The sequence below is a fragment of the Marmota marmota genome, unplaced genomic scaffold, assembly GCF_001458135.2.
Source record: "Marmota marmota marmota unplaced genomic scaffold, marMar, whole genome shotgun sequence".
NCBI lineage: Eukaryota > Metazoa > Chordata > Mammalia > Rodentia > Sciuridae > Marmota > Marmota marmota.
The window spans coordinates 29,523,255-29,536,691 of record NW_026000153.1 but is presented as its reverse complement, the minus strand read 5'-3'; the positions used below and the strand labels follow the sequence as shown (position 1 = coordinate 29,536,691).

The following is a 13,437-nucleotide window of genomic DNA, read 5'->3' as shown; positions in this document are numbered from 1 at the left end:
CGCCGGTGCGCGGGCGGGGCTGACTGCGGGTCAAGAAGCACGCTCTGGAGAGTGGTGCTGGGGGTCGAGGGGCACGCCCTTACCTTTCTTTTCCTCCAACGCACAACTCGCCCATACCAGCGCAGCTAGTAGCACCAGCAGCGCGGGTCCGGCGGTCCTGGAGGGTCGCATTGCTGCCCCCGAGGAGGTGGCTCCAGTTCTCCGCAATTATTCCCGGACTGAGTCAGACTGCCGTGCGAGGTGGTGGCGGCGATGAGGCGGAGACTCCGGCAGACGCCTAGGTGGCTTGTCGTCCGGTCTGGGCGGCGGCAGCCGCCAAGACTTGTTCAGGCCGCCCTGGCCGCGGGCGCGCACACCGTGCAGGAGGCGGAGGCTGCAGCGCTGCGCTGGGAGCTGCCCAGACGTCTAGCTTGCGCCGGCCGGGGTGTGGGGAGGCTGGGCGAGAGGAGGAGGGACCAGGCAGAAGAGGAGGGATCGGGAGGAGCGGAGGAGGAGGAGAATGCCCAGAGGGAGGAAGAACTCGCGCAAGGATCGAAAGCAGGCTGCGACCAGGAGGTGGTAGTGGATGGCTGTGGCCCTATAGGACGGAGCGCTCCTGCGGGAGGCGGGCGGCGAGCAGGAGGGAAGCACGAGTACTTGGGAGTTAATTTCTGAGTGGAGGGTCCCCTGCGCTTCCCCTTCGTACCTGGTCCACTCTAATTTACATGGCTAGGTAGAGGGGTCAGCCTTCATGGAACCAGCCAAACTTGTGTAAGGTCCCCGTCTTCCCTTCCCTTCTTTCAGTTTACTAAGCAAACTTGTACCAGCTCGGGACGAACTGGCTGAACCCAGGAGCCAAGTTTGAGTAGTGGTACGGATGGAGAAGATGCCCTTTATTCTGGTCTCCAACTCCCCCTCCGCACCCTAACCCGGGAATCTTAGCGGAAGCTGGCCTAGCAGCGAAGGTGTTCTCATCCTCGCCGGCTGGCAGGAGTGCGAGACGTCTGAAGTGGCTCTCTGAAGTCCGAGGGTCCTTAAGATCTCATCAAGAACCCTCGAAATCGTCTGAAACAAAGCAACCAATTCCTGGGACAGAGAAGAGCCTCAATAAATGTTTGTTGAGTGAATGCATGAGTACGGAGGGAGGAACGCACTAACAGAATTTCGTATATACACTAGTAACTAGCCAGGGATACACATACATAAAGCAAATATGCGAGGTAAGATTACTTCGTGAAAGTCCGGCGCTTGGAATAAAGGCTTGACACAAACAACAGTTAAAATACTTTTACAGAGGCTAGGTGGCCCACTGACCAGAGCCAGCCAAAAGAAATTAAGCTTCTTCTAATTGAAGGAACTTCCGCTAAAATCCTTCAGCAAAGTCCAACCTACTTCCATTGCTCCTTCTTCTCTTACAGGAGAAATGTTCTCACCTTGGTCGGTTCAGGCTCCAGATCTCTTCATTTTTCACAGGACTCTTTGCTAACCCTCAGGCCTGGTCGGACTCTGATTGCTTAGTCTTAGCAGGAATCACAAGCCTAAAAGTACTTGGCGCTAAGGCCTTTCTTGTTGCTACAGCAGAGTAACTTCGCGACTTGAGATTTGGTATCAATCTGATCATAGTTAAAGAATATTATGACAAATGTCTCTATGAATGTTATTGCTTCATAGAGCTAGTAGAGTGAGAACTCTGAAGTCCTTACACATTATGTTCTCTTTGGGAACTCAAGAGAAGAAATTCCTATGCAGTCTTAAAATCAGCTATAGCTTACATTGATTTATGTTTTAATATATGGACATTATGACTTGTGGCAGTGATTATATTTCCTTAACAGAAAATGTGGTTTAAAACAAAATGTGGTCCTCATTTTGTAAATACAAAGGACTTCACTGTAAGCATAGCATTTATAAGACTCATTTCGTTTTCTATTTTATAAGATTTTTATTTCTATTTACTCTTGTGATCCCCGTTTGCCTTTCTATAATATTCCCCTTGTCTTTGTGTTCCTTTGTAAGAGGGAATTGAACACTTGAGTTCAAAGTGTCAGTGGTTATTCCATTTGTTAAAACAAAAGAGCATATTACTCTAATTCACAGTAAAAATGACAGGTTCCATGGATAGTAAGGAGCCCTGTGCTCTGGTAAAATATCTACCATTCAGGATGCCAGGTAAGAAGCTGAGGAGCATTTTCCTGGGGCTTTAGGAAGTTGTTTAAACTCTCCAAGCCATAGTGTCATCATGCTATAATAAAAGGCTGTTATTGTCATCCCTATGATGGTGATGTGACAGAATTTCAGCTTGGAAGGCTGAGGATCCTGAGTTCAAAGCCAGCCTCAGGAACTTAGCAAGGCCCTAAGCAACTTAGCGCGAGACCCTGTCTCAAAATAAAACAGGCTGGCTATGTGGCTCATTAGGTTCGTTGAACCCAGTGGGCCCCTGAGTTCAATCCTCTGGACAGAAAATAAATAAATAAATAAATAAATAAGCAAGCAAGAAAGAAACAGAACTTTCTGAAAACAATTACCAGAGGAGGCAGTGGACACTTTTTAGGCCCACAGCACAATAATGAGATGGATTCCAACTAATGAAGAGGAATGAATTTTGCTGAACATCCTACTGTGGACACCTATATCAAATTTGAGTTTCTTCTCTGAGCTTTTAACATAAACAGTGACGTTCAGGTTGATTTTGTACTTTCTTGCCAGGTATCTGAAATGTATTGATAACTAAAATTACTCATTAAAAAAAAAAAAAAGCGCTATCTTCAAAAGAGAGGAGCCTTGCACAGATAAGGTCCTGCAGAGAGGATACTCAATACACAGTCTCTGTGGAGAGTGATCCCAGGATAGCCCAGGTGCTCTGTACTGCCACATCACCACCATAGGGATGACAGTAACAGCCTTTTATTATAGCATGATGACACTATGGCTTGGAGAGTTTAAACAACTTCCTAAAGCCCCAAAGTATATTTACTATCATGAGAGGCCACCTTTGAGCCCACATAACTCAACCCTTTCTTTCTGAACTTCTTCTAAACTTTAGCCAAATGGTGATTTTTATGACCCAAATTCTATTTCATTATATCTTAGAAATATATTGGGTCAGGTAAAACCAAAATTTCTGCTTGGCCAAAAACATTTTGGATAAAGCCTCCATGCATGCCACACTAGTAAGCATATACCAGACTTCAGTATTTCCCAAAGCAAATCTCATAAGTGTCATCAATTTTTGTAACAGAAACTGCTCCTTTTCTTTACCTGCTACACATGAGAAACAATTTTTCTCTGGTGAGTGTTTATCTTAAAAGGTTTTGAGCATGCTGAATGAGAGTTTAGCCTTTTTTTAGAAGAGTCATGGCACTGAATTCCCTAAAACCACATACTTGTGAAAGGGAACGAGAAACAGTTTATTTGGTCAGGTCAAGATACCAGGGCTTTAAATATTTTAGGTTTTATCTGAGACAAAAGGCATTTGACCACCTGTTGTTCCCCCGCCTTAGAAGTCAAAGCAAAGATTGATGAGGAAAAAAGTCAGAGGAGCAGAATTCAGAATTTAAGTGTGTGTGTGCATGCTTGTATGTCTGTATGTGGTATGTGTGGGAATGAGCTTACCTTAGAGTATAAAGTGTTTCTTCATCTTCAGAAATATTTTTACACAGGAATGGGAAGTGCCTAGGGAGGCTGTGAATGAATGAATGACTGAAATATGTCCCTTCCAATCCTAAACTTCCAGGAGAATATATGCTTCTAAAATAGGTTGCCATTTAAAGGTATGTACACTCAACCACTCTTCTAAAGATGTATTTTAAGGAGACATAAGAATGTGGTTACCATATTGCCTTAAGAGAGAGCTAGTATGGTAGGGGTCAAGGGTTGGAAGGAGACTTATTTTTCAATTGTTTGCCCTGTTATATGCTTGAAATTTTGTCCTATGAGTATGTATAGCCTTATTTTCAGTAAGGTATGGGTCACTCCCCTTATGTGATCCCCTGCTGAGGTTCAGGGGCAACCCTGAAAGCTGGCTGTCATGGTGTTCTAGGCCTTTTATTTCTTCCTTTTGAGTCAAATCCTTTGCATTGAATTGTGCACTGAGACCCATCTTTTCTAGACAGTAGAAGAAACAGTTACTTTTTCAGGGACAATATTCTGACACAAAATTGCTGATGTGTTTTCCCCTTTATCATTAGATGTTCCATTATCTCTAGTTTAGAGGGCTGCATGATGCTTAAAAGAAGCAGAATTGGCACACTAGTCTAACAAGCAAAGTGCTGAACCAGCTGAAGTCAACAGTAATCCTTTGCTCTGTCACAGAAGGGAGGTCGCAGGACAAATCTCTACTCCCAAAACAGAGATATTGACAGGTAGATATAGGATAACACAGCTCACAGTAGCAGAAACTTGTGGACAGAACCCCCAGAGGGACCCAGTGCAGGAGTAGGAAAACCTGAACTGTAATTGACAAATTGCTGGAGGCTCAATGTGGACAAATCTAAGAGTTAAAAACTCCAGTCATATGAGGATGGCAGAGACACACTTGTGAGTTTCACCTACAGAAGTCATCCCAATCCTCACAGAGTATATTGAAAAGTATTATTAATATGCTAAAGACTTATGGAAAATATAGCATGCTAGATTAGTTGGGCAATATAAGTAGGAAGATGTAAAATCTAAGAAAAATTCAAGAAGAAATGTTGGAAATAAAAAAAAAAAAAACTAGAACAAAACCCAAAAACACCTTTGGTGGGCACTTTCGTGGCCTGGACTTGACTGAAGAAGGAATCTATGAATTTGAGGTTATCTTAATATTAACTACCAAAATTGAAAAGCAAAGAGAAAAAAGACTGGGGGAAAAAGCAAAGCAGAATATTCAAGAACAGTGGTATAATTATAAAAGTTACAGCATATGTATAGTGGAATATAAGAAGGAGAAGAAAAAAATGTGGAAAAAAATACAATTGAGAATTTCCCTAAATTAATACAAGTTACCAAACCACAAATTCAAGAAGCTCAGGAACCACAAAATAGGATAAATGCCCAAAACTCTATAACTAGCCATAGCATATTCAATCCTCCGGAAAACAAAGGTAGAAAAAGTCTTGAATGAAGCCACAAGATGGGGTGGGGAGGAAGCTTCCCTGGAGAGGTGCTAGAGAGATGATGCCTATAGAAAAGATAAGAATTGTATTCAACTTATCCTCAGAAACCATGCAAACAAAATAGAATGGAAAGAAATATTTAAAGTGTTGAGAAAAAAAACCCTACAAACTATAATAATTCTGTATCCTGCAAAAGTATCCTTCAAACGTGAAAATAAATAATTTCTCAAACAAAAATTGAGTTTGTGAACAGTGGGCCTGCTCAGCAAGAAATTTTCTGAAGTTCTTCAGAGAGAAGGAAAATAATGTGTTGGAAACTAAAACTTAAATAAAGAAGAGAAGAACAGAGAGTAAATGTAAAACAATTAATTGATCTGATGTATGTTTTTTCAAAATAATAATAGCAAGTGTATTCAAATAAATACACATATGTGTATACGTGCATGCTTATATGTAAGTGGCAAGCACTGTGCCACTGAGCTATGTCCCTAGCTCAGGAAATTGATTTTTAAAAGTATAGAAGAAGTATAATTGATATACTAAAAAAGGAGAGAAAATAAAAATGCTCAATTAAACTCATAAAAGTCACAAACGTGTGGAAAATAAATAGGGACCATTCAAATGTGGTGACACACATCTGTAATCCCAGCGACTCAGGAAGCTGAGGCAGGAAGATCCCAAGTTTGAGGCTTGCTTCAGCAATTTAGGGAGGCCCTAAGCAACTTAATGAGACTATAGGAATGTAGCTTAGTGGTAATGCATCCCTGGGTTCAATTATTGGTATTAAAAAGAAAAATAGGAACAAAAACCAAAAGCAACAGATATTAAACAGTAACAAATTTGGTAGATACTAACTCAACTGTATCAATAATTTCCTTAAACATCAATGATCTAAATACAGCGAAGTGTGCTGAATGCTTAAGCCCATCCCCCAGATTCATATGTTGGAATCCTAACCCTAAAGGTGATAGTAGTAGGAGATAGAGCCTTTGGGTGGTCATTATATCATGATGGTGGAGCCCTCATGAATGACATGAGCACCTTTATAAGAAACCTCAGAGAGCTATCTTGCCTCTTCCACACTGTGAGGTTATAGTAAGAAGAGCCACGAATGAGAAAACATGTCCCCATTAGACACCAAATCTGCCAATGCCAATGTCTTGATCTTTTTTATTTAACCACTGAGCCATGTCCCCAGCCCTTTGTAAAAATATTTTATTTAGAGACAGGCTCTCACTGAGTGGTTGAGGCTGGCTCTGAACTCACTATCCTCCTGCCTCCACCTCCTGAGCTGCTGGCATTAAACGCATGCATTACTATGCCCAGCCAATGTCTTGATCTTGGATTTTCTAGCCACCAGACTGTGAGAAACAAATTTATGTGGTTTGTAAATTACCTACTTCTTGGGTATTTTTTAACAGCTGTAAAATGTCTTAAGACATATACCAGTTAAAAGGTAAGAGATTGTTAGAGGATATTTAAAATCAAAACTCAACTATATGTTGTCTATAAGAAACCCACTTTTGATAAAAGATACACATATACATTAAAAGTAAAGAGATGGAAAAAGAAATACCATGCCAACTGTAATAAAAGGAGAGAGGGGTAGCTATGCTAATTTCAGACACAGCAGACTTCAGAGCAAGGAGAGTGATCAGGGATAAGAATGGCATTACACAAAGGAGGTCAATACTACAAGAAAGCAGCAATCCTTAACATATTTGGCATCGCAACAAAGTATCAACACATTCCTTTAACTAATAAGCAATTATAGCAAGATTTCAGGATACAAGTTTAACTGCAGAAGTCAATAATTTTTCTACATACTAGCAAAGAACAAATGAAATTAAAAACACATTGCTATTTACGTTAGTATTCCCAAAATGAAATATTTAGGTGTGAATCTAACAAAATATGTGCAAGATATGTACATATAAAACTGATTAAAGATATCAAAGAGGCACTAAATAGATGGAGAAATATTGCAGGTTTATGATTGAAAGATTCAGTTTTGTCAAGATGTCAGTTCTTCCTAACTTGATCTGGGGATGTAGCTCTGTGGTAGAGTGCTCACTCAGCATGTGCTAGGCCCTTCTTTTTGTGTGTGTGTGTGCTGGGGTTTGGGTTGTGACTCAGTGGTAGAGTGCTCGCCTAGCATGCATGAGGCACTGGGTTCAATCCTCAGTACCACATACAAATAAAATAAAGATATTGTGTCCACCTAAAACTAAAAAACAAATATTTTTTAAAAAGTTAAAAAAAAAAAATTCCAGTACCACGAGGAACAAAAAAAACAAGAGAGAGGAGGGGGCAGAGGGAGAAAGAGACAGAGACAGAAAAAGGGTACAAAATACAGTCAAAATCAAAACTCTAGCAAGTTATTTTGTGGATATCAGCAAAAAATGATACAGAAGTTTATATGAGGATGCAAAAGTCCCAGAATAACTAATGCAATATTGAAGGGGAAGAACAAAAAGAACAAAGTTGAAAGATTGACACTACCTGACTTCAATATTTATATAAATCTGCAACAATCAGCACAGTGTGATATTGGCAAAATAATAGATGATATACAAATGTAACGATAGAATGGAATAGAAATCTCAAAAATAGATCCACATAGACTCAACTAATTTTTAACAAAGGAGCAAAAGCAATACAATGGAACGAACAGTCTTATCAATAATATTGAAACAATTAGATATTTACATGCAAAAAAAAAAAAATAGAAAAAAAAGGAACGTAGAAACAGATCTCATACTCTTCACAAATTTTAACCTTCTATAAAAATGTGCAAAAATCCCAAAGAGGATATACACATGGCAAATAACCATGTGAAAAATGTTCAACATTATATATCACTTGAAATTTGCAAATCAGAACAAGATGCTACTACATACCTATTAAAATGGCCAAAATCTAAAACACTGGCAACACCAAATGTTGGTGAGAATATGGAGCAGCAGCAACTCTCATTCATTGTTTGTGGGAATGTAAAATGCCATTGAGGATGACAATTTGGCAGTTACTTATAAAATATGCATATTCTTAACATATGATCCACCAACTGTGTGCCTTAGTATATTTACCCAATTGAATTAAAAACTTATGTCTACACAAACTTGCACATGGATGTTTATAGCAGTTCACTTATAATAGCCAAAACTTGGAAGCAACTCAGATGTCCCACTGTGGATTAGTGAATAAGTAAACTGTGATTCCTGTAAACAATGAAATATTATTACATGCCCAAAAGCCATGAGGCATCAAACCTTGAAAAGACATGGGGGAAACTTAAGTGCATATTACTAACGAAATAAGCCGATCTAAAATGGCTGTGTACTTTATCATTCCATTCTGGAGAGTGAAAAACTATGAATACAGTAAACATCAATAGTTTCCAGGGTTTAGGGAGAAGGAAGCAATAAATATGTAGAGCACAGAGGATTTTTAGGGCCATGAAACTCTTTTGTATCTCATGACAATGGTGGGTACATGCCATTTTACGTGTGTCTAAATCCATAGACTATACAATTCCAAGAATATGTTCTCATATAAACTCTGGACTTTGGGTTATACCAATATGTCAATGTGTGTTCATCCCTTGTAGCCAATGTACCATTCTGGTGAAGGTGTCAATAATGAAGGAAGCTATACATGTGTGGCACAGAGAGTTAGATGGGAACTCTATACTTTCTGTACAATTTTTCTGTGAACCTAAAATAAAGTTTACTAATTATGAACAAAATGGTTATATTTTTGAGTGCTATTTTTTAACACTGTTGAGAAGTTGTTAATTCATTTTTTAAAGTTTTAATACATCAATGGACCTTTATTTTATTAATCTATTTACATGCAGTGCTCAGAATCAAACCCAGTGACTCACACAGGCTAGGCAAGCACACTACCACTAAGCCACAACCCCAGCTCTTGTTAATTCCTTTTAACAGAAATCTCATGGAAAGTTTCTGCTTGATGATTTCACCTTAGCAAAGATTTTACAACTGAACAACTTAAATAATTTCGGTACAAAATGTTACTACTTGGGGTTGGGTTGTGGCTCAGTGGTAGAGCACTTGTCTCGCAGGTATGAGGCCCTGGGTTCAAACCTCAGCACCACATAAAATAAATGAATAAAATAAAGCTAAAAAAAATGTTATTACTTGTTTCAAGATAGTGGTTGCTATAAATAGTAATCTGGAGACAGCAACTGGAGCAAATGTGATACTGTTGTAAGATAGAGACGACCTACCTCTAATTTTATGGCACATGTAGAATGAACTGAGTGTGAACTGGCTTTGGAGGAAATTGGGGGTAGGAGATGGCTGTTTAGGAGAGACGGTTGGACTAAATGGCACTACTAATTTGACATATCAGCAAGTTTTGTCTAGCTCGATTTTCTATGAGCCATAATAAATGATAGAATGACTCTGTGTAGTCACCTTTCTACTACAATGATAAAATACCCAAGAGAAACAATTTATAATTTTCACTGATGGTTTTAGCCATTTCAGTCCATGGTCATGTATCCCTACTGGTTTAGGCCCATGCAGGCACAGTACATCATAGTGGAAGTGCATGGTGGACATGTTGACCTCATGGTGGCCAGGAAGCAAGTGGGGAGGGGTGGAGGGCAGGATCCAATACCACTTTCAGGGCAGACACCAGTGATATAACTTCCTTCCACTAGGCTCCACCTCCTAAAGATTCCTTGACCCCCAATAGTGCCACAGGCTGAAGACCAGGCCTTCAATTCCTGAGCCTTTGGGGGACACTTATCTGAACCATAGCAGAGTGCTTATTAGCTTATAGCTAAAGGGACACTTTGAATCATTTTAGTATTTATTACTTAATTACTGTAATTATGTTTCACCTTATGTAATAAAGGTCATGTGACAGAGACTTCTCAAACTTATATTCTTGAGTTAAGCAGGTACTCAGGGAAGACAGATAGTTGTGTCCCTTTATTATTATATTTGTCACAAGGAATATAGATGCTGCAAATAAAGCTTTCCTCTGTACTATAGAACAAAAGAAATCACTTTTGAGAGGAGGTCTCCAGAAGCCTGATTTGAAGTGATGTTTTTAGATGCTAAAAGATCTGGAGGGTCTTTGAGAGTAAGAATATTGTAGGTTAAAGAGAGTCAACAAAGCTAAAGACATTCTATTTCTATAAAAAAATGGAAAATTAAAATTTCTTTCCATAGCCCAACATAAAATTCAGCACAAATTCTCACAATTTTTGGTTTTTTAGAATAAGCCAAAGAAAGCCTTAGTCACTAAAACTTAGATCAGGGAGAGTTCTCACAGGCAGGACCTTACCATTTTACAGAAGACAAGGTAAGCAATTGCTACAAATGAATTGTTTCAGAAAAAGTATTAATATCTAATATTTTCTTAAAGAAATAAAATAAATTGGAGTGTTCAGTGTTGCTGGCCATTAAAATTCAGAGTTGGAATAAATGGAATTTGCTCAAGATTTATTTACTGAGATCCTAAAGTGGCTACAGATGTAGAGATCAGATACCAGGTCCTGTCTTCACAGAGTTACAGTCATCCTGTAAAATGTCACCTATACTGACCAGGTATGTGTGTGTAAGAATAGAAAATTTTCTCTTCTTCCTTAATCATCAATTTCACTTATTTCTCAACGGCACCCAAAGTGGGATGTTTTACTATTTTATTGTAAAAAGTAAATGTCATGTATGACTAGTTAATGGTGATACAAGTATTAGAATTCTCAGTGCTTACATCGAAGGACACCATGATATAAGTAAGTCCAGTGAGTTGTTCTGACAATATGCCATTTAGTTCTATCACCTGAAAAAAAAAATCATCTGGCAAGTACCCATTTTCTTTCCTTCTTAATAGCCCCCTTGAGATCCATTAATTATAGCCCAAAGGAGAAATGCAGACCATATCCCTGCTCATTGCATGAGATTTTTCTTCTCATAGGAGGACACTTCTAAAGTCTACAGGAGGGTATGTATAGGTTCTATGCAAATGTTGAACAATTTATATAGAAGGCACTTGGGCATGCTGGTATTTTGGTGGCTTCTAGAAGTTCCAGAACCAATTCCCCACTAATAACAAGGGACCACTGTACACATAGGAGTTGCTTTCCCCATTTTCAGGCATCTGCAGAATGTTCTAGAGTGTATATCCCATGGGCAAGGTGGACTACTGTACCCAGGCAGTTGGGTCAATCAGTGGGGCTCTCAGGGACGGTGGAACTGGAGACACAAATAGAATAGTCATCAACATGAGATGACAAATGGCCACTCTGGACAAGAAGACTGTAGATGGAGTGCAAAGGGCCTCCCTGGCTTCTAGAACCAACCCAAACCAGGACATTGAACCCAGGAGTCCATCTTCCACACTTTGGTCCACTGGCCACTCGAGGCCCTATTATCAGATCAGCAAGTAATGGTGTGTTCAGTCTTGGACTTGTGTGACATGTCACTTCTGGGCAAAGACCCCAAGACCAGGCCACTCCTCAGGTAACTTCTCCCTTTGTCTTATTGCCCAGTAACTTCCTCCTCAACCTGGGCCCAAAGTGGAGATATGACAGGGAGCAGACCTTTTGGCTTCCCATGCAGATGACATCCACATGATGGGCATGCGAGGTAAGAGGGACAATACCTCTTCATTAGGACAATCAGAATTTCAGATTATTACTCAGTTATATCCCAACATAACTTCATTTACACAAGAAGGTATTCAACCCTTTGTTAAATATTTGTGGATTTCATATGCACTTTAAGTTACATTTTATGCTTAATACATGAGAATTTGAACATTTTATAATATTTTTATAATGCATACATGATTATACTACTATATATTTATATTTAAAATACATACATTTTTATATTATGTATATATGTCACACACTCATACTCATTATATGTGTTTGTAGAGGGAATGTGAGAGAAACAGGGAGAGATGGTATAACCAAATGAACAAGGATCTATAAATTCCAGGGCCATTTGCTATTAACTAAATGTGACTTTAAGCATGCATTATTTTTTTAATCTCTCCAGCCAAAAGCCTTAGTTTTCTCCTGTGTAAATTAGCATAAATGCCTGCCACACCAGATTGTTATCACTTAAAATAATACAGAGGAAGCACCTAGCACATAGTAGGCACTTGACTAAACTACTATGGGCAGGTGTGGTTTGGGAGTTTAAGGTTGCCTATATAACATTCTTTCATTTTTCTGGAGATTTTCTAAGCAGTTTCCTTTATGCAGATAGATCAATAAAACCCGGCTGTGAAGTCCAGCCCATTACATTTATCCTTCAATTAATCTTCATGGTCACATGAACAATGGAAACATAGAATTAGTCGTTATTTATTTTTTTAAAAAGAACCCTTCAGCCTCCCAATGGCACAACTTAGCAACAATGATTTTTCCCTGAGATTTCTAATTATGAACTTTGAGGACCACACTGTTCCTTGCCTTCAAAAGAACTGCTATTTGTTGTAGCAGCTGCAAGAGGAAAAAAAAAAAGGGCAACGGACGTCCAAATGCAGGCTGGCATCCACAGTCCGTGTTCACGCCTTCTGCAGATGGACACACTAATAGGGACCTCACCACGTTTGCAAGGAACTGGCACACATGGCTGGAGGGGGCTTGCACAGCCAGCATCTCAGCACAATGGCTCCGGATTGCTTTCCTTCAGAGATGGCTTTGAATTCTGCTTCCTTTTTGTGGGGGTTGAGGTGGGGACATCTGTTAATTAACACAGATCCCAGGATTTCAGAGCAGGTTTTGGGGGTCAATGTTCCCTGTGTCTCTGGAGGAGTACTTTTGAGATTTCCTTGGAGATGCCCCAGGGAAACCCTAAGGCATCCTGCCTTCCAGCACTTGCCCCTGGATAACTGTGGGTTTTTGATATTTCGAAGAGTTTTTTTTATTATTTTAAAATTTGTTCTAATTAGATATACATGACAGTAGAATGCATTGTGACACATCATACATAAATGGAGTATAATTTTTCATTCTTCTGGTTGTGCATGATGTAGAATTATAACAGTTCTGTAATCATACATGCACCTAGGATAATAATGTCCGGTTCATTCTATTATCATTCCTATCCCCATACTCTCTCCCCTCCCTTCACTGCACTCTGTCTAATCTGAGAATTTACCTGATACTCTTGACAGATGAGCTGATCCTGTATTTTAAGCCTCTGTTTCTTGGGAAGTCAAGCTTGGTGAGTCAGTTATTTCAGATCTGACGATAGTTGATTGCTTGACCCTTGATTATAATTTTTCTAGAGAAGATTTGTTTGTAACCGATTTGTTTTAATGCTCCCCTCCTCTTTTTTTTTCTTTCTAAGAAACATTTTTCTTTTAA

The 13,437-nt window shown here is 39.4% G+C and overlaps 1 protein-coding gene across 2 annotated transcripts in view; it reads right to left on the bottom strand.

Annotated features, from left to right (window-relative positions):
- Positions 1-427, bottom strand: part of Egfr (epidermal growth factor receptor) — a 201,025-nt gene extending 200,598 nt beyond the window's left edge. For both annotated transcript variants that reach the window (XM_048786642.1, XM_048786643.1), the window contains exon 1: positions 84-427. In XM_048786642.1, the coding sequence (XP_048642599.1) occupies positions 84-171 (88 nt within the window). In that variant the 5' untranslated portion in view covers positions 172-427. The remainder of the gene's footprint in view (positions 1-83) is intronic.
- Positions 428-13,437: the final 13,010 nt, after the last annotated feature.